The 27,010-nt window shown below is 41.5% G+C and overlaps 1 protein-coding gene across 1 annotated transcript in view; it reads right to left on the bottom strand.

The window, feature by feature from the left end:
* The window catches only part of syne2b (spectrin repeat containing, nuclear envelope 2b), a 154,436-nt gene that overhangs the window by 63,451 nt on the left and 63,975 nt on the right, over positions 1-27,010 (bottom strand). The window contains 29 exon segments of the mRNA XM_071201671.1: positions 388-561; positions 645-845; positions 968-1,087; positions 1,473-1,577; positions 1,881-2,075; positions 2,551-2,709; positions 3,794-3,928; positions 4,149-4,260; positions 4,757-4,872; positions 5,344-5,466; positions 6,346-6,543; positions 11,746-11,898; positions 14,969-15,061; positions 15,681-15,740; positions 16,351-16,482; positions 17,327-17,455; positions 18,484-18,600; positions 19,418-19,570; positions 19,785-19,898; positions 20,047-20,232; positions 20,789-20,926; positions 21,326-21,502; positions 22,171-22,311; positions 22,655-22,804; positions 24,819-24,978; positions 25,645-25,904; positions 26,063-26,263; positions 26,384-26,528; positions 26,646-26,980. Of these exon segments, the coding sequence (XP_071057772.1) occupies positions 388-561; positions 645-845; positions 968-1,087; positions 1,473-1,577; positions 1,881-2,075; positions 2,551-2,709; positions 3,794-3,928; positions 4,149-4,260; positions 4,757-4,872; positions 5,344-5,466; positions 6,346-6,543; positions 11,746-11,898; positions 14,969-15,061; positions 15,681-15,740; positions 16,351-16,482; positions 17,327-17,455; positions 18,484-18,600; positions 19,418-19,570; positions 19,785-19,898; positions 20,047-20,232; positions 20,789-20,926; positions 21,326-21,502; positions 22,171-22,311; positions 22,655-22,804; positions 24,819-24,978; positions 25,645-25,904; positions 26,063-26,263; positions 26,384-26,528; positions 26,646-26,980 (4,482 nt within the window).

Consider the following 27,010-nt stretch of genomic DNA (forward strand, 5'->3'; position numbering starts at 1 on the left):
TTATAAGTATGGGTTGAATTAACTGTTGCATAATTACAATCCATCCAAGTCATAACATTTTGTTACGGAAGCCCTCCTAACACAAGGTGTATATATTGATATTAACACATTTCTAGGCAAATTACATTTATGAAATTAATGTAAGGCACTATTTACCTGAATGATCTTTAGATAGACGGACATCTTTTAGCTGATAGATTTTTTGTGAATGAGTACTATACTATGTCCTATTAATGGGCTTGCATTCAAAAATTAATGTTGCTTCCTATAGCCTTCTTAATTCAGAGCCACAATAACTAAGAGTCTACAGCAGCAGCTCTGTGAGAGGATACTTTGTTAATGTTTAGATAATCCTTTCATTGCTGTATTTCATAATCATTTCCCTACCTGTAATGTCTCCTGCATCCTGGTCCCTTGGTCCAGTCCTTGCTGCTGCAGCCGGGCTACCTGCACCTGCAGGCCCATCACCACACCCTGCCACCTCTGGAGGGTGCTCTCTGGGACTCTGTGGGTCAGGTTCTGCAGGATCCTAAAGTGATGGCCCAGGAACTGGAAGAACTTCTGAAAACAAAGTAACGTCAGCAATTATTAAAAAAAATGTATACACCAAAGGTCTTTGAACAGAATTTCCTTGTATGTCCCACCGTATGGCTGCTGAGCTGCTGCTGTAGATGAGCTCTGTCGCGGAGCTCTGCGTCAGGCTTCTGCGCGAGGCGTTCAGGGCCCAGAACTAGCAGCTCCTGCAGGCTGAGGACCAGACGCTCATACTGCTGCTGCAGCTCCACACTGTGCTTCAGCTCCTCACAGCGGGAGCGAACACCAGCTAGAGAAGTGTCCAGCTCACCCTGCACATACAGGACAAAACAAAACAAAATATGTTTGTGGCAACCGATATTGAGAAGGTAGGATTCCAAAATGTGTTCACACAAAGCAGACTTGGTTACATTTGACACAGCAGCTTTCATACCTGCAGCTGTGAGGCCTGCTGGATGAGGGAGGCAGGCAGGTGGTGTCGCTGCACCTCCTCCATCAGGGAGCTCACCTGCTCCACCTGCTGCTGCAGAGACTCCTGCATCTGAACCACAGCCTGACAAATAAAAACATATGCACTGTGACAAATAAAAACGTTATGATGTTGACTGAGAAACGTTTTAAATCTCTTGTCTGACACAAATACATTAATGAATCATTTCTGAGATATTTGTATGTCTTTTTCATCCGACCAGAAGCCAAAAACCCAACATGTTCAATTCATTATATTATAAAACACAGAAAAGTTAAATATTTGAAATGTTATGTAAATTATTAAAATGCAATAATAATTAGAATTCATAAAATTAACTGATTATTTTGTCAATCAAACAACCACCTGCATCTTTAAGAACACACAGAAAACATCAGAAAACAGTCCACTCAATATCTCAGATTATGACTAGCTTGTTAAAGTCAATATATCTCCATGGAAACAGTACCTGCATTTGTTTGTTAAGGCCCAGAGATCCATTGAATTCATGAATTATTTGGTGAACCGTCGCCTGGTTAGAAGTGAAGGCTGCATGCAACTCATTCAGTTGTATCTGTCGGTTAAACACACATCACTGGTCCTTTAAACTGCATGCAAACAAGGGTTTTATTTCAATAAACAAGGTTATTTTCTTTTGCATTTAAAAAGTTATATTTAAACAGTGCTGGTAATATACATGTGTTAGATAATGTGCAAGAGGAGGTGAGATTTGACAAAAAAAGATAGTAGGACACAGATTATAAACACTAATACAGTTAAGATATAAATAAGATCTTTATATTTAAACACTGCAGAGTATATGAGTGTCCTTTGGTTTTACCTCCACTGATAATAAGAGTTAGTGCTGATGTCTGACCTGTTGCTGGGCCGCCTCCTCCTGCATGTGTGTGAGCTGCTGCTCTCTGCTGCTCAGATCAGCCTGCACCACACACAGCACTCTGCACAGCGCCTCCACACACTGCTGACCGCGTTCTGACCCCAGCACACAGCTGACCTCTGACCCCTGAGAGGACAGCTCACTGCCAAGGGAAGCTAGCGCTGCTGACAGGCTCTGGCATGAAATACAAGGGAGGTTTATTAGTGAGTCTGCATTACAATCATAAGCTGGAACACGTTTGTGTCCAGTGAAGAGGGCAGTTTAGGTCTTTCAGATATCTTTGAGTTATTGTTTTTATAAATGCTGCAGATTTTCATTTTTGATTCAGCCTTTTTGGGCATAAAATACCTTAAAACCACAAACAAAATGATTGATGGGTAGAAGTAAAGGAATCCTAAACTGACCCAAAAGATATCAGTTTCGTCTTTACCTAATATTTAATATGTATATATGAACCAAATATGTATATATGTTCATTTAATTCATTTACTTAACTGTATATCATTTTATTTGTATCTTTCATTTTATTAATATTTAATCTTATGTGAATGTGCTGTCCTGTTTTTCAATCTTACCTTGTTGCTATTTAAACTATTGCATTTCCCCACGGGGATTAATAAAGGGCCATTTTATCTTAATCTGATGTTACCTGCAGCTGCAGCAGCCTCAGCTGAGTGTCTTCTTCATGTGTCGTCCCAGCAGGTGAGTGCAGCAGGTTGTTGAGGGAGGACAGGGACAGGGACGCTCCGTGCAGCAAATGAAACAAACCCTCGTCCAGCGTCTCATGGGAGCCGTCCACCGAGGAGGCCTGGGGTGGGACACATTTAAGATATGGTTTTATTCCTCTCATGATCCCTGTATCGTATGTACTCTCCTGCACCTGTATGGGTCAAATATGATATGACTTTTATGATAAACTTCTTAGCCATTATTTTGTTTCTCACATTCAGGGTGTATGTGCTGTTGACACTGTGTTGGTGACATGGGGAAATTCAGACTACTTTGACTGAGACAGCTTCATCCCACAGGCAATAAGACTGTTAAACAACTGAACTGCTGAAACAATTTCATAACATTCATCTGCTACTTAGTAATTATTTATCTATTATCTAATATATCATTCCAATAACTTGTATATAGACTTGTATTGCATACAATACTCTGGCATCACTTGCATACAATACTCTGGCATCACTCCTCTCTCTCTGGCTGTCTTTCACGTTTGTTGTTCCCTTCTCTTATTTTGTTAAGTGTGATGTCAAAATGTGCGTCCTGTGGTGAGAGATGAAAAATCATCATATCTGGGACTCCATTTTCCTTTTCAATAACAACATTTCAAAATAAAAGGTGACATTTATTTCTATACACAATTGTTTTCTTTCCTTGCAGATCAGAGGGGCATCTGAGGTTGATTCAAGTTTGTTTTGTTGCCTTTACTATCCATCACTTATTACAGTATGTGAGTTTACAAAATAAGTATAGATTAAAAAGATAAACAAGTAAGACCAAATGGTTAAAATGTGCTTAGTCCCTATTTTCCAGTATAAAATAGCAAATTTAAATCTTTTTTTAGTAAAGTATGGCAATCTCAGTTTCTTTACAAATCTGCAATTGACCTTAACATACCTTTATCATTTTAAATCAAAGTAGAATATCAAAAAAAATCATATTAATATTGACTATAGGTCAGGATAGCTGATACATATGGTTAATATTATATTCCTTATCTTCCAAAACAGATATGGTTTACAATAAAGGTCCCGACTCCTTAGGATTATGACCAGTATCATACAATAGAGAGGGGTGACTAACGTGTGAAAAGACATGTTATAGCCATGTGTAGTAGAGGTCACATGTATATTCTGTGATAAACAGCCATAAGGAGCCTGTACCTCACTCAGAGTTTCTGTCGCTGTGAGTCGCAGCTCTCTCAGTTGGCTGATGTGAGTTTGGAGCTCTTTCAGGGTTTGTGTGCCAATTATGCGTCCTGCTGTTCCATCACTGTGCCTCGTAGATGAGTCTGCCACCTTCAGAGAGGAGGAGAGATGGGGGGGGGGGGGACATCAGAAGTAGGAGACACACACGACTCTTATGAAGCCCTGCAGGACTCCCCATAGTGACAAAAAGACAACTAAGTGCCTTCAGCTCAAAGAAGGTGATAATCAAGCGCAGCGAGAACACACATTTTTCTTCTTTTCCGTAGTGGAAAGTGATAATCAAGCAGAAGGCTGACGATGAAGGCCATACCTCTGAAGGGGGAAGCAGCCAGCTCTCCTCCAGAGAAAGCAGCTGGCTGTGAAGGCCGTCCCACTTCCTGTGAGCCGCGTCCTCGTGCACAGCAGACCCAGCAGGAGGCCACCTGCAGGGGGGAAGAGGAGAGAGTTCACACCTAATAACACTTAATACTTACTTTCTCACTTTCTTTCATATCTGTTTTTCATCCTGCTTTCTTTGTGTTCTTCCGTCTGTATTTGTTTTTTTGTATTATTGTTGTTGAGAATCTCATCTATTTCTCCTTCATTATTGGCAAATCAACCTAAAAACTCATTGAATTATTGGATACATTAAATTAAATAATTAAAAATGGCAAACATTTCATTTAAATAATACATTCTCCTTGTTTTATTCTTTTTTTAAATCGACTGCAGCCTTACTCTGTCCTTTTGTTTAACAGGTACTGATAATAACTGAATCACTGAAAAAAAGTACGTTTCTCAATAAAAAGCCCAAAAGAACAATAACTGAAATAGTATTATTGTGTAGGACATAATATAAATACATCATATCCCACACACTATGTGCTGTACATATATATTCAGATCACATAAATAACAGAGTGATGGTCAGGTTGTTACCATGGTGACAGCGGGCTCTGGTCCTCTGTGTCCGGTCTGTGGAGCCGTCCTCTGCCGCCCTGCAGAGCGATGGCCTGGGTCAGACCTCTCTGCTCCGTCAGCTGCTGCTCCAACTCCTGCACACGGAGAGGGATAGAGTGAGACGTACAGAACAGGAAACACAAACATTACGGTTCTTTACTGCTTCTAGCTACTTTTTTTGTTTTGTCAACACAACAGTTATAACTTTTATTTATTTTGGGCTTTGCTTTGCTGACTGAATTCCAGAGCAACCTGAAATTAATATTAATGATTCAAATGAAAAAGGAAACCCATTTACCACCAACAGATATCATTCAATCAATGTACCGGTTTACTTTTAGAAAGTGGATAATATTGGCTTTTTAAGATCTCATCCACTTCTACTGTAATACAATGGCCTGAGTTAGTAACATATGATGTGAGGATTTCAGACTTCAGTTAAGCATTTGGATGTCTTGTGGGGTTCTCAAAAAGTTCTAAAGTGGCTGATATTATATATATTCAAAAATATGAACTTGATGTATGGTTATATACTTCAGTAAAACCTTCCATCAGTATATCAGTACCTTCTGCTGCTGCAGGCTGCTCTGTCGGAGCAGTTTGTTTCTGGGAGAGGAGAAGATCTCCTGAACACTGCTGCTGCGCTGCAGCCTGGACTCCAGGTGGCGCTCTGACTGAGCTGCTGACTTCTGAGAGGAAATAGGTAAAGAAGGGACACAGGGAGGAACAATTAAAAAAGATCAACACCACAAACATGTGTTACAGCCTTTGGTGGATTGAAGAAGTGAAGAAATATCAGTTCAAATCATCAGATTTAAAATCAGTTTTGTTTTATGTTTAGGTCCAGTTTTGACGTGGTTCAAGCTGGAACAATCAAACATTGCTACCATAGTGAAAGGCTGTCCTCAGTCAGTTATGTAAAACACATTAAACACAGTAGAAGTAGACTTTCAGCGCTAAGACTTAAGTGACTTTTGATTTGCTTACTAAGATTTGTGACTAATCGCGTCTAGCAGGTCTGTTTAGTTTCATAGAGACAGGCCTTAATAATGATCAGGGAGTGACTTTGGCACACGGGAACTGTCTGACAGCAGACACACCTCCACACTGTCACATTTGTTTCATCCTGTAAGCTAAATAAAGACGAGAAATGAAGGAGACATAGGAATACGATTGATCCTAATAATTCGACGTGTGTTTGGTGGGAATGATTATATTGAATCAACATAAAAGTTTACCTAACTTAACATGAACTACCAGTATCTTTCAAATATTGTTCAGACTACATGTGCACTACTTTTGAGGCAAAACAAATTGTCAGGATTCCCATCTTAACATCACATGAGAAATGACTTTTTCTAATACAAAAAAATGTTGTACAGAGAAAGACAAGACTCAAACTACGATTTTAAATACTAAGTTAAACAGCCAGCTCATTCTGACTGATGTGTTGTCAAAAAGTGTTTAGATTTTAGCCCCACATTGTGTTTTATCCTGCAACTAAATGTATTAAACTTATTCTACATGTACTCTTTGAATTGATTTCTACTCCTACACATAGCTTGTACCTGTCCCTGTGTCTCAGTGTGTGTGAGGGTCATCTCCTCTCCCTGTCTGTCCTGCAGAAGCTGCTGGAAGGACACCAGGTTGGCCTTCAGGAGCTCCAGTTTGGAGGAGAGCAGCTCGGCCGCCTCGTCCTGCTGCTCAGCCGCCGGACCGAGAGCCGCCAGGCTGGAGACCCTCCGCTCGATCTCCAGGAACATGTCCTGTACAGTAACACACACACACACACACACACACACACACACACACACACACACACACACACACACACACACACACACACACACACACACACACACACACACACACACACACACACACACACACACACACACACACACACACACACACACACACACACACACACACACACACACACACACACACACACACACACACACACACACACACACACACACAGGGTTTTATTTCCTCTGTATGATAATGAGGTTGAAATAGCTTCAGTTTGAGAGTTTTTATGTAGATGGATCTGACGTTAGGTAATGATGCAGCACAAAGGTTCATAATGTTTAAGTTAGATCAGGGTCAGTCTCTGGGATCGAGGCTCTTTAGTGAATTTGAATGGCAGACAGGATCTCACTAGTTGCTGTTTGTTGGCCCACAATGCTTCATTCAAACGTGACATGTGACGTGTTCAACCCATGGATGTATAATAAGAACGGTTCAACCTCTGAATCTTTAATGGAGGCTCGAGTTACACTCTCTGGGTCAGCAGGGAGTGAATCCATTCCTGGGAGGAAAATACCTGCCACAGCTTTGAATGAACACACAATAGTGAAGCCTGTGAGGGCGGGACTCTAGACTGCAAACCATTATATAACTTTCAGATTCAAATATCCACAATGAACTGAAGTCTTTCACCAAGTTTGAAGTACATTTAATCATCCTTTTTCTCACAGAACAGCACAAATATGGTTACTGGCTGTGCCCAATATCTACGTAAAACGATGAAGGCCACATGTGAAATTATTTTCAGATCTGACCCAAAGTGATTTTTTAGTTATGAGATTAATGTCAGAATTCTGAGAATAAAGTCAGATCTCAATAAAAATGTAACATGTGTCCCTAATCCCCTTCCGTAAATATCCGATATAAATTGACAATCAAAAACAGGTAATTAGTCTACAGTGCGCTGGAACAGCTGTTGTCTGCTGCAGCATGTTTTCATGTGTTTGTTTGGTCGTCAGGGAGAGTTTGAAACTAAAACACTTGGTTGGTTGATTTCTGACATCCAGCCAAACCGCGCCCTCAATGCAAATACCAGCAGCCGGCATTAAGTGTTTGTAAAGTGAACCCTTTACAAGTCATTTGTTTTCTTTGCCCTCTAACACATTACTGCTCCATATATCTAAGACTGTACAAACAGTGAGACAGCCGCAGTACATATTTACGCCGTAAAATGTTTGATTGTGACGCTTTGAGTTAATGTTTAGTGAGACGGCTGTTCTTTCACTTTCTCCAGCAGTCCTCATTTGAATGTCTGTCATTTACCAGCAGAGTTAAAGCAATGTAAGTATTAGTAGTTTGCATAAAAATAAGTATTGATTAATTGCTAACATTCTGAATAAAACGATGAAACCTAATTAAGTTCAAACTGTATTGAAACATGTAATGACACAAACATGGCATGAAAGAAAGCTTAGATTGTTGCGTGAATATTTGCTCCTCTGAGCAATAAGGAAGCACGCAAGCCAAATTAAAATATTACACTACAAGCAGCGGCGTAGCTGTGGGTGGGCCCACCCATATGCACGTCTGGCCCACCCACAGCCAATCAGCGCTTCATAGCGCAGAACCGGGAAGCCCAGAAGGAAGTGCCACAAACTGCAGTTCATCTAGTGGCCGACAGGGGATGGATGCAAAAAGGAGCAATTCTCATAGACCCCCATGTTAAAATGCCCAACTTTACAGCAGAAATAAACATGTTTCTAGCCTGGATCCAATAAAACGTATTCTGGATATAGTTAGATTCCACCTTCATGACAATGGAATAGGGAGTGCATTTTTTTACCATGAGTTTTTATAGTAAGTAAAGTAACTTTTGCCGTGAGTGAATGAAAGTATTATTTCTTCTTGAGGTCTGCAGTTTAGCGTGTACACATTTGCTGAATATGAAAACACTCAGTGTGTGCCCACTGTGCGACTGTCAAGGATAAACAACCTGTGCCCCGATATATGTTGTATGTATTATTGCTACACAAACATTACATTGCAGTTTAAGTGTCGCCAACTCCGTTTAAGAGATCTATCCCCGTCTGTGTGCGAGGGGGCGGGGCAGTTTACACACACGCAGCTGCTACATGCAGCAACACACACACACACGGAGGAGATGGCGGAGAGACCGCGCTCCGAGGTGTGGTTAAACTATAGCCGTGTCGATGGGGACAATACTCGTTACCAAAAGTGGAATAAGAGTTTAGCATGTAAGGGCGGTAACATGAGCAATGTGTCTAAACATTTATCAAAAGTGCTCCACATCCAGACGGAGGAATGCACCGAGTTGGACTGTCTTTCTAGCAGCTCTGTAGCCCCATCCACGAGTAACGTTTCCACGTCAGGTGTTCTGTATGCTAGCAGCAACACACCGAGTTAACTACATTATACAAACATGGGTTAATGATTAGAGGTAACTGAGTTATTTATTTTGTTAAAGTTTCAGCTATTCTGTTTACAGTTCTGTCATCACATTATTTAATACGATTTGTTAAAACATTGTTGTTTCTTTCGATGTGAAATATTATGTATTTAATTTAAATAAAAAGCAATGTTAGTTTTGTTCACAATTTGTTTAGTTAATTTACCTTATTTCTTTCTCCAAAATAACCGATAAAAGTAATGTTAAAGGACCGGATCGATAAGACAGACATACTTTATTGTCATTTCAACAAGACAGAGTGTACTATTAAAACGAAATTTCGTTGTACTGGCTTACAGGAACAGGACAATATAAAAACTTGCTAAAATTGTACATATAAATAAATAATAGTGACGTGGTGCTGATCAAATTAAAGATAAAGTGTCCGTTTAAAATATAAAGACTTATACATATAAATAAAATAGACATACTATATAACAAATATGTGCCCTTTATACAGCGTAATGTAATCTTTATGTTACTGGTCTACTTGCTGTTCAGCAGTCTGATGGCTTGGGGGAAAAAGCTATTGCAGAATCTGGCTGTTCTGCTCTTAATGCTGCGGAACCTCTTGCCGGAGTGCAGCAGGAAGAACAGAGCATGTGAGGATGAGTGGGGTTTTTAAAAATGTTCTGGGCTTTTGTCAGGCAGCGTTTCTGAGCGGTGTCTCTGATGGGAGGGAGAGAAACTCCGATGATCTTCTCTGCTGTCCTGACCACTCTCTGCAGAGACTTCCAGTCTTTGGCGTTGCAGTCCCTCGACCAGATGGAGATGGTCAGCACGCTCTCTATGGTTCCTCTGTAGAACGTGGGTGAGGATGGGAGGGGGGAGCTGTGCAGGAACTGTAGGCGCTGCTGTGCCTTCTTAAATAGTGATGTAGTGTGAGTGGACCAGGTCAGACTGCTTGTGATGTGCACCCCCAGGAACTTGGTGCTGGCTGTCTGTAGTCTTCACTGCTGTGCCGTTGATGTGGAGTGGTGGGTGACAGTGCTTTTTGTTCCTGAAGTCGACAATAATCTCTTTTGTTTTATCGACATTCAGGATCAGGTTGTTGGTGTTACACCAGTCTGTCAGATGTTTCACCTCCTCCCTGTAGGCCTGTTCGTTGTTGTCCCTGATGAGTCCCACCACTGTTGTATCGTCCGCGTACTTTATGATGTGGTTGGTACTGAACCTGGAGCATAAGCATAAGCGCTATCCATAAAAATAGTAGTACCGTTAAAGCCTTAACGATACCCATCCCTATGTGGATGTCAGTTTTACACACATTCTGAGGCCGCCGTGCCTATGTTTTTTTTTTTCACTGCTAATTTATGCTTATGTTCTATTAGTGCATTACAAAATCATTAATGAAGTTTCAGCTCAGACCCCATGCTTAATATGTCTCCCCCTGGCCCACCTACATTTCTCCAGGCCCACCCACACAATAATTCCTGGCTACGCCACTGACTACAAGTAGCAATACTGTCTGCTTTATTATGTTATCAAATAAAATATAATAAAATACGCTGACCATTAACCTTTGGGTCAAATCTATTACATCAGACTGCTGGAGGAAGCTTCCAGACATATTACACTCGCTGAAGTTCAAATGACTGACTTTACTTTGACTCGTTTTTATTTTTCAACTGTGTGTAAAGCACTTTGAATTGCATTTGTGTCGGACATGTGGTAAACAGATGAACCAACATTAAGCTTTACCTACAGAACCAGAAGTGTTCCAGGATCATACATGATTAACATGTTAACCTCTGAGCTGCTAAAATCAGCTCGTAGTTTTTATAACATTTTGCAAGATCTGAAATAGTCAGCAATGATTTGGAAATTACTCATGCGTCATATTTTGCTCTTGAAACGGCATTGTGCAATTTGAAATGTGTGTAGTGTCCCATGACGCGACCAGTGATTTATCATAGCATATATTCTTAGGCCAAACAGACGCAGGATTATGAGCTCAGACATAAAGTGCTGATATGAAAAGCTAGTTGTTTTTACTTCTGAGTTCGTAACTTGAGTCTGAATCAGTGTTTCTGTAAATTAAGCCTGGTTTATCCCGAGGGAAGAGATTATCAAAATAATGAATGTGTTTCTGGTTTCAAGACATTTAAAAAAAAGTGATCTTTCATTGTTGGTGTTTTGCATTACAGGCAAACTAATGAAATCCAGCAGGAAAAACGTCATCTTGGACTCAACTGCAAGAGATTTGAGATTATAAAAAGGCCAGAAGAATGTACAGATAATTCAGAGTACTTTTGGTCATACGGTGGCATTTTAGACAATAGTGTTTTTAAAATGATGTGGTGCGAGTTTGGGAAAGATCCTCTCCTATTTCTACATGACAAGCACATACTGTATATATTTACAATTTTGTTATTTTAATTTAGTAAATTACTATACAATCTGTGTCTTTACTCCTCTGAATATTTCACATATATATAAAAATCTCTTTGGTTGCAAAGGTTCTTAAGTAGACACCGATTCATTTTGAGCCCTCTGATATTCTAGCAAATGTAGCAAATAAAGATTTTGACCAAGAAGTTGTTTATTTTTTATATTCTTCTATTCTACCTCTTATTTGTTACAGCCTAGGAACCATTGATTTAGTAAACTGCAGGTCATACATCTTTCCACCTGAAAATTAAGCTTCAAATATTCATATTATTGTCAGACTGATTCTAACTCACTGCAGATATCTTTTGACCTGAAAAGTCCTGTAGTAGGGACCTAGTTCCTGGTGGGCGGGGCTTACCTGGCAGGTGAGGAGTTGCTGCTCCACGCTGTCCTGCATGGTGGTTGCCCCGGCAGCAGCTCCCCCGGCTACCAGGCTCCTCTGGGCTTCCTGCAGCCACAGCTCCAGCTGGCCCACCGTCTCCAGGCACACATGGAGGACGGCTGAACCTCTCTGCTCCAGGGTCACAGGTAGAGAGGGGGAGGAGAGGAGGGTGAGAGCTGCACTAAGTCCTAAGCAAACTCTAGCACTATGTTGATTCTACCAGAACAGGTTGTAGCTCTAATATTGACCCTTGTGACATGTCATTCCCATTCTCACACAGCCACTTCCAGTCTGTTTCCCCTGCCTGGTTATCTCTCTTTCCCAGGCGCTTGGTTTCTCGTCTTTCTTTACCTCTCTGCTCCACCCACCTGTGGCAAAACCACTTCCTGGAGCGGTGGCCGGGCTTCAGTGACAGCGACTGTTTATCACAGGCGGAGCGAGAGAATGACATTCACACAGAGAGAGAAACAGAGGCCTCAGGCTACAGGGGAGGAGTTGAGTAAGCAGTAACACTTCCTCTTCTGACTGCACTTTGTAGCTGTCATTCATCTGATCCGTTGTTCTATGACAACTTCATCTATGACCCCTGCTTCTTTTTTACGAGTGAACTATGAGCATTTTGCATGGTGCAAACCCACAATGCATCACATTAACTCTGTAAATACAGTTGCCAAGGAACTAGTGAGGATTTGGCAGACGGTGAACACCAAGAGTCAACAAACCTGCTTTGAATGTCATTATTAATCACTTGACTAAAACTTTTACCAAGCTTTGATGTCACTGAAGTGTAATGTGAATATACAGAGGCCTCCATTTCTTACAGGAGAACATCTTGATTGACATTTTTACTAACTTGTATCTTCAAATTGCTCCAATTATGAATTCAAATTAACAAGTTGTGCTTTGGAAGTGCATGTTCATGCTTTTATTTTGTATTTAAACAACATTTTTGTCAGCTCAGTCAATCAGTCATTTATTATTCAGTTATTTATGTGCAACCAGGTTCCAACTCTGCATCCACTCCTGCACTGTTAGAGGGTTAGGAGGAGGACGGTGCTGTTGTGTGTGTCATGCTGGAATTTGAGTGTGACCTTATTTTTTAAATGTTGATACGCTGCAAGACGCTGGCCCTGAGTGTCATCCTGGTTTTGCAGTATGTATGTAGATGACTCAGTAGTGCTTGTTGTGTGGACCGTTGTGACTGAGTTCACAGATGTGTGTGTATTTCTTCCGCCCCTCTGGGTCATCCCCCCTCCATGCAAGCCCCCTCTGTCCCTTCATGAGCTCCTGACACAGAGAAAGAGAGACGGCTGAGTGGATCACTGTTGTGGGTTTATTTATATTTCTGCTCGTTTGGATATGTAGACAGAATGGAAATAGCAAAAGTGGAACAAAGTACAGGACATGCCATGTAATGTAAGACATCTCAGTATTTCTGCTTTAAGGGGAAAACCTTGTACCTCCAAAAATGTCAGCTTCTGGTGAGTTATTATTGCTCTTGTGAAAATATTGATATGCCTTTAAAAAATGTGCATAGGAGGAAGTATTTTAGTACGAGTTGAGTACATTATTTGATTACAATTTGGAGTTACATGGGTTTCACCTGCCAGCAGGAGCGTGTTAATCAGGAATCATGTCAAACCAGTGCATTTTCATGGCCAACCGTCATCTTAGAAAAGGTCACTTTTTTATGTACAAAACCGGCATTGTCGATAGTGAAAGTAAATATGCTGATTCATAACAAAGCGGGAATCTTTCTGCACACTCTCCTGCTGCCAGGCAGTGACTGAGCAATTAATTGAAGTCATAACTACTCAGGTAATCAATCAAATGGGTAAACAACAATGTATTCACGTTCAGCATATGAAAATTCAAATAGCAGATGCATGTAAGCAAGCAACTTTATTACAGATTCGCTCTGCATTTGCTGGTAAATAAGATACCTATATGATACATTATAAAACATGGTTCACAAAATATGTCTAGTAGTACACTTTGTTTCTGGCTTTTATAAAAACATATTAACCCAAAGTGAAGGTCCATGCAAAAGCTTATTACAGACCAAAAACCATCCACCCACATGCTAAATAAAATAACTGTCACACTATCATTCACTTCTCACATAGTTGCAATATAATCTGCTGAGTCATATTAATGTACACAGGCAAGCCCACAACTCCTTTAAAGAGAGGTCATTTTGGGAAAAGTAGATATTTGGCACGTATCAGATTTGATTTCATTACTTATTAATTATTTTTCACGCTACAGTAGGAAACACTGATTCAAATTCCCCCATGTAAACAAAATGTCCACAGCTGTGAACCGTTTAAATTCTCTGCCATGTAAATGCACTGAGGGTTCAGACATTTTGATTAAAACCTGAAGGCGTCAGCTAGGAGCTACCAGGTTCTCTTGTTTCTAGGGAAATGGGGGTTCTAGGTTTAGTTCTAGAAAGAGTTTGGGTGTAGAGGAAACGGTTCAAGGAAAAGTCCAAATCACATTCAAGGTTCAAGAACAATTCGAGAGGAAACTAAGAAGTGGGAGTTCTAGGTTTGATTCTAGAAGACGTGCAAAGTGTGAAAGTTTATTTGTGGAAAAGCATTGATTCTAGAAAGCTCTATGGTTCTATAAGACAATATCATTAGAGTTGAGTGTAGAAGAAGGGCACGTTGATGTTGGTCGAGAAGAATAAGGGAGTCCTTAGAAGATCTAAGAAGTACTTTAGGAGATCCAGAACTTGTTTTAGAAGATTCTAGATAAGGCTTGAGTCTAGACGGGGGAGTTCTTTGGTTAGATCTAGAAGAACTTTGACTATATACAATAGGTAGTCAATGAGAGGGATTTAAAGATTTGTTCTGTCCATTAATTAAGTAGATTCTTTTTAGAAGACTATGGAAGAACATTCAAAATATAAACTTGATTCTGGATGGGTTCAAAGGTTGGACCTAGAAAAAGTAGGGACATCTATGATTCCAGGCTGATTCTAGAAGAAGCAGAGGAATCTAAGCTTTCCTCTCGAGACGAGTCTTCAAGTTCAATGCTTGATACAAGAAGAAGTGAGAAGTTCAATGCTTGATACAAGAAGAAGTGAGAAGTTCTAGCGATACAAGTTCTAGATCTAGGAGACTACACATTTCTGCTGGGAGCCAGAGGAGGATTTGGAGGATTTGGAGACTTCTACGGTGGAGGATGTGTTTACCATGCTCAGTGTCTGAGTTCTGACTGTGCCCAGGGGTTTTGATAAAGCTTCAGAGGAACTTGCTTCTGTGGGGTCAGTGGGGCCCTCAACATCCTGAAGAAACATGAGCAGGGTTAGAAGATCACTCAGGTCAGTCAGTTAAATACAAGGATCATTTAGTTAACGGGAGAGAAGGATTCACACAGTTACTGGTACATTCTGTTACAGAATTAGATCAAATAATGTTATTTACAAATATTTGTTATGTTATCTTGTATAACTGTTGATGGTTAAACACACTCAATGGCTCCTCCTGAATATGTCAACAAAATATTAAAGTTGGCACCAATTATACAAATGTAAAATGTACATTTACTTTACACTACCAAAAACCCATAATTGAGATTCATTAAAAGATAAAGCTGGTGATTTTCATTATATTTGTTATTGTACAAACAAACACTCGTTGTTTTCTATCCTGTCTTTGACACGGCTTGTTCCCTCACTCATTTCTGACAATACAAATGCATTAGCTTATATGGAAACCAAGGAATACCAGACTTTGGAGACAAGGGCTAGACTTGCCATCAGGATCAATTCATTGTTGTTTTAGTTATTTTGATTCGATGTGTTGCCAGTTTGAACATATAGCATAGCACCAGACGTACCCCATTTAAAGTCCAATCCAATAGGAGCCAATGAGGATGTTTGACAGCATTGAGAGTGTATTTACCTGTCTATCTTCTTTAGTCGGTGCAGTGCTTTGTCCAGTGGCCCCTTCAGTCTCTTGTGCCTAATACCAACAATGATACAGGTTTAACAAAATCTATACAAACAACCAAACCAACATATGAAATGGCTGAAAGAGAGAACAATGTTTGTGACATTTTATTGGCAATTTACTCATCTACAGTGCCGACACACACACTCCAAACACTGTTCAATACTGCTCTCTAGAGGCAGAACAAAATCCAGAAACACATATGCAGGGAGGTTTGAGTGGAATGGAAAATGCACTGATTGTAGAGCTGTGTTAAGGGTCAGGAGAGGGTTTGTGGAAGCAGCTGATATGAAGAGCAAGGAGATGGTAGTAGAGGAAGGGGAGGGAACTCATTGCCAGTGGTAACGTTGAGAACACAGTGACCCGGGTCAAAAAAGGTAATTTTGTTAGAAATGCTTTAATATGCCATCGGTCATTTGACCTCAGGTGTGTTACTAATTTAAAAATAATTACTTAGTTTTAGATATCCACCTATAATTTGGTCTAAAAAACGTTACATTATAAGTAGCTTAAATCACAAGGAACTCCGGGAGGGGGTTAAAAGAGATGACCGCAGGACAGAGATAGGACAGAGAAAGAAAATGGATGATTGATTTTCCACTGCAGATCGAGATCTTTTTACCTCTGGCGGAGCACCCAGGAAAGCATCCCAGAGCCACCATAAAACCCTTCCTCCACCTTCTGCAACTCTCTGCTCCTCACTTTCTTTTGACTCTCTGGCTTCTTCAGCCTGGAGCACGCCTTGATGCTCCCTCTGCCGACACGGAAACACGCTCATGTGCAGTCACACGGGGGGGGGGGGGGGGTAAGAAGTGCATCTGGGACACTGAGCTGGCACCTGTTGCTGCTAATGTTGTTTTTTAACCATTGCACTTAAACAAGCTCTCGTGTAACTTTAGGGGAGACAAGCTAATCTGAAGGCAAACGTCTTCTCAGACACAGGAGTCCGCTAGTCCACTCTCCCCAAGAGTGTTATTATTTAATATAATATCATATTCAAATATTCTAAATATCGTGCACACATCTTGTTCCTCTTAATTCAGCCTCACTTATTGTTTTACTTCAGGATCTCCACTAGAATCTCCCCCTGCTCACAAATGCAGTCAAACCAAAAACTTCAGCTCAATGTCCCACTGATTGCACTTTTAACAATATTTAGGACTCAACGCATTTTCGCATAATAATTTGAAATAGAAGAAAGTAGTAGTATTAAGCATGCAGGGAAAAAACACATTTGTTAAATCATTTTGGTTAAAAACACATGGAGGAATGGGTAAGCAGGCATGTTAGTACAAACCATTCTAAACTTTGTTCTACCGTCAAAGAGTCAGGTGGTGAGTTTTTGATATTCATAACCCATGATTTATTATTCAGTGATGTTTATTTCATGTCAATTACAGAACAGTGAGAACAAAATCGCTTTAGTCGCACTCCAGACAGAATTAGAAATACAGTGCTCAAAGGATCAGTTAAGTCTTTTAGTGTTCAAAGTAAGTACATTAGTATTACTCAGCACCTCTCAAGAGCTGAGTGTCACAAAGTGCTTCACACTCAAGGCAATCAAAATGAACCAGGAGGATGTCTCCCTGCGTTCCTACCTGAGTTCTGTCAGGGGATTGTCTCTGCTCAGCGGAGGAATGCTCCACGGTCTGCAGCGACGCTCCGGACTGCTTCAGCACGTTCTCTTTCACACGGACAATTCTGATGTGGCCCTCCACGCCTTCCTTCTGGGAGACGCAAAATGACAGTTTGTTGTTACATTGGTTGTATCTTCTTTCTACACATGATGCCTTTAAGACTCCACAATAGGATTTTAGGTCACTTAACCAATGCACTTTAAATACTCTAGCCATCATGGAAAACACTTTGTTTAAGAGTATTAACTTAAAGGCTAATGAAGTAAAAAAAACAAAAACCTAAACTGATCTTCAGGGTTCATACACTTTTTCACCAATGACCTTTACCTAACTTTCCATGACCAAAAACATTACTCTTTCTCAGCGGTACCACTGAAAATTGTTTATTTTAACATGGAACAGGAAAATAAGGTCTGCATATGAAACATGTTGTGCCTATCTAAAACAAATCAAATACGCTTACTAGCTTCTACACGCTAAAGCAGCTAAAATCTCTCAACAGCAAAATACCTCGTCAGTTAAATGCCACTTTACGTTTCATTACTATACGATGCAGTATTTATTATCATTATAGTATTACTATTTTGGCGATAAGATAAAATATAAATTATATTTGATCCAACTTTAGTTACATTTCCATGACTTTTCCAAAACTTTGGGAAAAATATTGTTTTCCATAACTTTCCAGGGCCTGGAATTAGCTTTTTGAATTTCCATGACTTTTCCAGGTTTTTAATGACCGTAAGAACCCGGGATCTTTTTTTTCTGAAACACTAGAATCATTAAAGGAAGAGTTAACTAAAAAATAAATAAAAATAGATATTAACCCTTTGGTGGTATTTATCAATTTGGATTGTTTTGGTGGGAAAGCAGTGTGTTGGTGCGTCTGTAGAGATGTCTGCCCTGCTCTAGATGGCACCTATTTTTGAAAACATATTTTGGAAACTAACAGCAACGTCTCTTTCCAGTAAATAATAACCGGGTTACTATATTTCTTGTCGGTGCAACCATTGACAGGCGTGTGATTGTAACAATGCAAGGTTTCATCATCAATGTCGTCCTCATCTTCCATAAGTAGAGGAACGCTCTCTATTTATTTGTCGGTGAACCAAACCCACCTCAGCGTCCTCTGAAGTGGATTTAAAGAGTTGAGGGCCAGAGGCGGTCTGCTGAAGAGACAGAGCACTGGTTTGGACCGGAGTCGTAGGCTGCTGGATGAACAGAGCAGGGATCTTCTACAGAGGGAGAAAAGCAGGAGGTTCAGTGAAGGCCACTTCAAGTACTTTAATGGCGCATTTCCACTACAGCACGTAGCACGGTTTAAGCGTGCCGTGCCAAACCCGGCCCGTTTTTGTTGTGTTTCCACTAGGGGTAGTTCCGGCTAACGGGTACCTTTTCACAGTTTTTCTGGCCCTCCAAAATCGTGGTTCTTTCCGGGCCAACAACCGGGCTGAATATGCTAAACTAGTGACGTGAGTGGCTACAACTACAACGAACATATTTGACCGTGATTTAATTGTAATACACGTTTCAAAATGATGCCGAAGTAACAACATACTGATACCGGTTAGTAAAAACCATGAGTTAATGCTTTGACAGGTCTGCAGACAGACGGCAGGCGAAAAACCCTTTTAAAATGCGTGTTTTCTGAATGGAGATCGGCTAAGCTAACGTTATATATGCTCTGACCGTCCACACTCACAACAACGGCCTATACAGACATAAATAAACCAGCGACTGTATTCGCCATGACACAGACAGTCTGTGGTTTGTACTCGTTTAACTTTTGTCTAGTTTCTGAACAGATATGAAGAGCTGTGAGCTCTGAATGCTAACAGCTACTGTTTGGTTTTGTGTTTCGCATTGAAGATGACGTCACGGCTCCGCCTTCACTGCGTTACTATAGTTACTAGCCCAGCTACTAAACTGTAATGGAAACGCAGTATAAAGTGAGCCTGGCCTACCAAGGCCTAACTATACCGTACTAAGCCGTGCGAGGCCCTGCAGTGGAAATGCGCCATAAGTATCTGACTGACTGATTGACTGACTGACCTTCTCCAGCTCCAGCAGCAGAGCCTGCAGCTGCTCCACTATAGAAAAGACAGTCAGAGTCTCTTCAGCCTTCTCTGGAAGACACAGGTCTGATTTACACTTCTGGATCTCAGTAATGGTCCTCCTCATGGACTGGATCTTCTGCTCAACGCTCTGGACACATACGAAGAGTTTAAAAAAACAGATTATTTGGTATTTCTGGCTGATAAAGTTGATGACGTCAGAAAACAGCCACCACTAATGTTTGAGCAATACAAGCATGGTCTCATCACTACATCTGTTTCACTTTTAGTATTAGCTTATTCAAACAACCACAAAATGTCAGTCTCGTTGTTCGCCACAAAGAGTTTTCTTCTGCACGTCTCACCTTGAAGCTTTCTTCTTTGGGGCTGGGGAAAGTCTCCGGAGAAGACAATAAGATCTTGATCTCAGCCACATCATTCTCCATACACCTGACTTCAGTCTCAACGGCTTCCACCTCCTAGACAGCAAGAGATGAATCAATATGTTTGACCATTGAGAAATAAGGCGTGAACATAGAGTAGACGGGTGAGACACACAAATCTCCCGGTGAAGAGATACTTTAACATCTGCCAAGTCAAAGGATGAAAGTAAGAATGAAGTCTCACGTCAGCAGCGTGGCCCAGGTGGGACAGAGGAGCAGTGAAGCTGTCCTGAACGTGGGCCACTTGTTGATCGGCTTCCAGCAGCTTTTCCTGGAGAGTCGTGACGTCGCAAACCTGAGACATCTCCTGCAGGACGGAGCTGAAGCCCTGCAGAGTCTTCCGGATCTGTGCCGAGTCATCCAACACCATCTGAAACACAAGAAAGACAAAATGTACGTGTTGTTGTTTGTTCAACCAATGCACATTTTTTAAACACATTTTCCCTCCATTTACATTTTGATGATTCTGCGTAATGCAATCATAAGGGGATCACGAGACAATGAGCCCTTTGGCACAGACATGCAAACACACAGACTTCCATTTTCTCTTTCTCTTTGTGTTGTTCAATGCCTGCATTGTTCATTTTGTAGTCGTTTTGTGTCACTTTCTCATTGTTTTAGAATAATTACCTGTGGTTGTTTGACCCCTTTTGAGACGACTTACCTCTTTTTGTAGTTTGCGTACTTTGTGTCTCTTTGTAGTACTTTTTAGTCTCACTTAAAAAAGGTTCCCTCTTCATAGTCTTTGTTTCTCTTCTGGGCTATTTTGCATCCCTTTGTAGCTTTTTTGTGTTATTCTATCGTCATTGTTTTGTTGATTTGTGGTTTTCAGTCTCATATTGGTTGGTAAATATGTCTTTGAAGGACACTTTTTAGGTGAAGAAACGGCAGTGTTGATAATTCAGACCCCAGATAAGTGCCCCCACCTGCAGAGTGTGAACATGGCTGCTCAGACATTTAGCCGTGGTGTAGGTGCAGGGTGTAGCGAGCCACGACTTGGCCTCAGCCATCCAGCTTTTAGAGCTGCTGATCATCTCCTGATGCTCCTGAAGCCACGTTGGGATCTGAGCAGAAACATAAACAATACTTAGTGTAATCAAGAAAATGACACCAACTGTGTGAAAACAGATCTTAAAAACACACATCATATAAATTAAAAGACAAAATGATGTTTACTGCATGGAACTTGCTAAGTTACAAGGCTTGTAATGAGTGTGTGCTAACGATGCTGTTGAACTGTCTGCTAAAGAGTGTTGAGGCAAATATGAGAGAGAACATAACATCAGATTATTGCCAATATAAACATGAATTAAGTACACAGTTCAGCATTTAGTTTTCACGTGCACAGTTGTTGCCACTAAACAAAGGAGGAGACTCAGCAGCTTGTGATTATGACTCAGGGAATTACGCTGGCAGTTTGAGAAGTGAAAAAGAGGACTGAAGGGTTTTGAAGTCTTTCCGACCTTGCTGATGAGGGTGGTCCTCTGCTCCGCCTGTTTGGCCAGCTGGGAGTGGAGCTGCTGGACCTCCACCAGTCTCTCAGTGAGCATCAGCGCCTCCTCAGGGTTCTCCAGGTCCTGCATGTCCACCTCCAGCGCCGCCAGACACGAGTGCCACACGTCCAGCTCGTCCCACACGCGCTGAGCAGACACACAATCGTACAGAGGATGTATTTATGATTATATCGTAACACATGAGATAGAACTTTGAAAGAACAATGAACATGTCAAGATTTTTAACAGCGTTTATTTTCTTAGATTGGTGTTAAGCTTTAATGTTGTCCCATAACAACCAGCAAACCTATACAAGTATTCAAGGTGGTAAATCATAAACCAAAACAAACTGCATTGGTATCGGTAAGAATTTGAGTATATGTTAATACAAATTAGTGCTGAAATCGATGTTCCTTATTTACAATTCACACTAGAGAAAAACAGAATTCTTAATGGCTTCATTCAATACACAGGAATGAGTAAACTCTTTTCATGGCCTTCCAAAGGACTCTGAAATAGCTTTCCTCTAGGTCATGCATGTTGTAACAGATGCTTTGCAGAGAAAGGTTTGATATCCAGTTACAAGATTAATGGCAAGATGAGGAGCTTATCTTTGTACACAACTTTAGTAGTTTTTTGTAGCATCTGTAATAGCATAGCTTGCAGAGTGCCAATAATCCAGCCAGGACAGCTTCATGTCAGAGCATTGTGAAGCGCCTTGAGGTGACGATGTTTTTAAAGTGTGCTATATCAATACAATTTATTATTATTATTATTATTATTATTATTATTATTATTATTATGTCAGTGCTCACCTTCTGAGTGAATTTAGCTATGGTCACATTTGGGCTTTTCTGTTCAAGTCTCTTCTGAACGGACATCAGGCCAGCCTGGATCTCAGACAGCTTCGCCCCCAGCTTGTGGACGGGACCGCTCCTCTCCACCGCCTCTCCCACCTGACGGAGGAATCAGTACAAACATTAACAATGACGGTAACAGACGTTTTTTTTTTCTGAAGTCTTTATAATTATTTTTTCATTCCAAGGTCATTTCTAAGACATATACTATTGTAATCCAAAAATATTCAAACTTAGTACATTTGGCAGAAATTCTAAAGTATAAAACCTATAACACACTCTTCCTGTATTATTAAACAGTTATTATTAGATAAAATATTCCCTGAAGTGTCCTGTAAATGTAACTACTCTAATTTTCCATACTTAGTTTTCTGTCATGTGTTTCAAATGTCTGTTATGAGTCAATTACATATTTATATGTAAAAATCGAAGTATTGTGTACCTTCACTTCTACTTGCTGCAGCGACTGTGTGACCTCCTGCAGCTGGCTCTCGATCTCCACCGGGACCAGCGAGTCGGAGTATTTCATCTTCAGGCTCTCCATGACGCGCTGCAGCAGAGCCTTGTGGTTACACAGCTGACTGTGGACGTCCTGCAGACAGAGAGAAGGGTTGTGTAACTGAATAGGATGAAGAACATCTAATAAGAGAGGGAGAATGATTACATCTAAAGTGCCACTAATAAACGTTCAGTGCTTTGTTTAGCAGTCAGCGCTCTCGCCTGTCTTGCTTTCATCCAACAGAGACTACCCCTTCAAAGTGATTCAAATCCACAATTGCAAAAGTGAACTATTGTCACCTCAGAGCGATTCTAATTTACAATAACAGCTTACATTAAATAAGAAAAACGCTTAAAATGTGCGAGGTAATGAAGACGAGACTACCTGGGTCTGAATATGTCCGATGCTCTGCTGAAGAGGTGATTTTGTTATCACTATGGGAAACTGTGTGTGTGTGTGTGTGTGTGTGTGTGTGTGTGTGTGTGTGTGTGTGTGTGTGTGTGTGTGTGTGTGTGTGTGTGTGTGTGTGTGTGTGTGTGTGTGTGTGTGTGTGTGTGTGTGTGTGTGTGTGTTGAGAGAGAGCTGGAGTGGATAGGGAGACGTTGGCCTCTGCTCAGGTTTCGAGACAAAGGGCAGAGTGGTTCTGGGTCGCTGGGTTCGCAGCGGGCTGGAGGCCAAGCCAACGGTTAGATTCAGACGTTTCATATTTACTGGACACTTTCACGCAGACAACAGCCTCTTTCTCTCTGCATGTATTCATCACGCAGGGTCTATGCAGGAATCCTGAAGTCAAATGGAATACCTTTTAAGACCTCATCGCCACTTCAAGTTTTAACCAGTACTATATACACTATATACAGTATTGATTGTCCTTCCTCCTTCTCTTCCAACCATGTGGACGCAGACTTGCATTTCCCCATAACGATGTTGTTTAACAACCGGCGTAAACGGACCTCCGCGCGCTATCGAGCAGTGAGCGTGCGACATCCTGTTCAGATGACGTCAAATCCAACGGGATGCCATCAATAAACTACACAGAATCACACTACACACCTACTGTACGCAGTGATTACATTCAGGCAGACTGTAGAACACAACCTCTTTGGACCATTTATATACTTATTGAAAACAAGCTACAAAATGTAGCTACAACTTTTAATACTTTTTAAGACCCCGCGGACACCCTGTAACTACTAAAAGCTTAAGATCTGCATATAAGCGAGGCCTTGTGAATATATATATATATATATATATTAATGATTTTTTCCCCCATCATTTTCCCCCAGTTTCTTTAATTCTATGCAAATATAGAGAGCGTATGCAAAACGTGTCATTCACCTTTTGTAAGCTCGTTACCAGATGACATTTCTAAACACAACCTTTGTATCGACACTTAGACTACCCACTGTATGCAAATATCTACGTCATTTTCAGAGTATAGTAGGAGATTACTTGCTGAGTGTGAAGAGGAATTGGTTTCATGTGTAATTTATAAAAATAGAAATAAGATCTAAAAGTGGTTCGAGTGAGCGAGTACAAATGCATCATTATATTTTCACTTTGAAAAACTGTCCTCTCTCATTAGTCTCATTATGTACACACCATTGGCTGGAGGGAGGAACACTTGAACTCTGGGCAGTGTAATGCCTTGTTTACACCTCCGTGGCATCCGGAGACACCCGCAGGTTCTTCAGAGGGTCCTGCAGGGACGCGTGATTATTGAGAAATGCTAACATCAAAATGCCAATCCAGTTTTATTTTCTAAGACTGGTGCAGTGTCTGTTCGGGATCGCTCTCAACTCACTTTCACTCTTAATCTGCACCTTCAGCCCTGAGCAAAACTCCCGCCAAGTGTGAAGCCGAATGCAATAACAGCTGTCAATAAACTCTTAGGACAGACATACAAAAAGCCAGTTAGCTCCCTGTCTACGCAAATGGGAACCTGCTTTAAATACGGCCAATGAAATGAAATGAATGATTAACCATGTTTGCACAAAGCAGTACGATCACTGAGATTAGATACTTGTTGTTGGCAGATTTGAGTTGTATTGATCGTATGCATACAAATAGGAAATGGAAGTGAACGCATCTCAGAGGAGTGTCCCACCTGAAGCTCCTGTGTGCTCCTGCTCTGCTGCATCTCTGACAGAAGACCGTCTGCCGCCTCCAGCCAAACCTGCACGCCCTGCATATCCTCCCGAAGCTTCTCTCTCTCCTCCAGCTCCGTCCTGGCTGCCTTCAGACCCTCCCTGCTCTTCTGCTTCACACTATGGAAACACACAAACACAAATGTCCAGCCATTTAAACAACCATTAACCAACTTTATAGCCTCTTACCTTGAACCCATGATAGTGAGAGTTTGCATTGAGAATACATCAACCGTTCAATTCAAAGCACAAAGCCGCGTGGCAGTTAAAGGACTGTCAGTGTAAACATATTCTAATACTGCCCATGCTCAGAGGACCCCGCAGTCCATGTCCCAACCATTCCCCTGATAGCTTGTGGGTAATTGAGTTTTTGTTATGCCATGGAATTAAAATCACAATGAATTGGTTTTATTTAAAAAGGAAAACTAAGGGGAAAACTGTAGCTAAAGAATCAGCATCTACAGAGTGACTGTTGGGTTGTTTTAAAATACATTTAAAAAAGCAGGGGACCCAGGATGATTTACAAAAATCATTCGTACCCTCCCAATTCAGAGACAGAGCGATACTTACAATTACAAAATGTAATAAAATTCATTTTAAAGCCAAATCAAAAAGCTGGGTCTTGAGGTGGCCTTTAAAAGTATGAACATTATCTGCCACTATCTTTTATATAAATGTAAGGTGACCAGTGAAATTATTTTAAAACGGACATTAGATCTTTACCGAAAGTCTTCAACCACAAAAACGTCAATAAAGTTATAAAGTGAAGCTGAAACACCGTCCGACCTGCTGTATCGACCCTGCATGGCCTGCAGCTGCTGACAGAGCGGAGTGGGTGGGGCCTGCTCCAGGTCGGCTGGGACCCCCAGCAGCCTGGCGGTGCGCAGCTCCAGAGCGGACAGCGCTCGATGTTCACAGTCCAGGCTGTCCTGGTACTGCTCCCAGGACTGCAGGAGGTCCTGAAGGTCCTCGGAGGAGGCCTTCATCCGGGACACATCAGGATGTTCCCCCTCCACCTGCTCCAGGAGAGAGGAGGTCTTCTCCACCTGAGGAGGGGCCGCACACAGACTTAATTATACTTCATAGTAATATGGGAACAAATAAATAGAAAGTATGAAACTTGGATAAGACAGGAGGGGGTGAAGTATTCGTTCAGATTATATATTTTACACCACAAATATTCTTTCTGTAATCTGTAACTCACACTGTTGGTGATTTCTCTCCATTCTGCGATCCTCTGTTTGCCGCGTGTCGTCAGCTCGTGGATGCAGCGGCGTAGTCTCGATACGCGGTTCCACACAGAAGCCACAGCGGACTCCCTGCCCCCCCGACAGCTCCGCTCTGGGCACCACTCGTTCAGCTCCCCCAGACGCCTCTGCAGGGACTCCACCTCCTCAGACAGAACCTGCAACGGAGAGTCATTCAAAATGTGAAACAATGATTGATATGATAGAGAGGAACACAATGGTGAATGATATGAGTCCCTGGAGCACGGCAACTCAAACAGAAGAATGCTCATACGTACTCCAAGCTTGGTCTGCTGGTCAGTGCAGTCAGCGAGACAGGTGACTTTCTGACAGATGAACTGTGAGAGGGTGCTCTCTGCGCTCTTCACACTCTGGAGGATTTCATCTTGGCTCTTGGTGTATTTTCTGTAATGTTCTGCACAACTGAAAGAGATCATTTGTGATCTGTTAAGGTCTAATAAGAAGAAGATAATGCTTCTTCTCAAATGCAAATAAGGCTGTGAAGTTGAGAATGCAGACTTTCATCTGATAGCATATTACCTGCTGAGGTGCTCCAGTCGGATGTGTCCCTTTGCCTGGAGAGTGGACATCCTCACCAGGAGCTGACTCAGGATGTTCTCCTGGAGCTGCTCCACCTTCTGGGGGCACAGGTAAGGATGCAGGGCGTCTTGTTTCTGGAGCTGCTCCACATGGGTCTGGAACTGCTGCTGCAGCGAGGCCAGAGCCTGCTGGGTCTCCGGCAGCCTGTCGGAGCAGAGACCAGCAGAGCCCTGCGGGGGCAGCAGAGACACCTCGATGTCCCGCAGGAACTGAGCCGCCTGTGTCACAGCACAGGTGTAGCGGCTCAGGGACCTTTTGGCCTGGGTGATATTCGCCTAAAATACAATAAACACCATTTTGTTATT

This window comes from Pseudochaenichthys georgianus, chromosome 22, assembly GCF_902827115.2.
Source record: "Pseudochaenichthys georgianus chromosome 22, fPseGeo1.2, whole genome shotgun sequence".
Lineage (NCBI taxonomy): Eukaryota > Metazoa > Chordata > Actinopteri > Perciformes > Channichthyidae > Pseudochaenichthys > Pseudochaenichthys georgianus.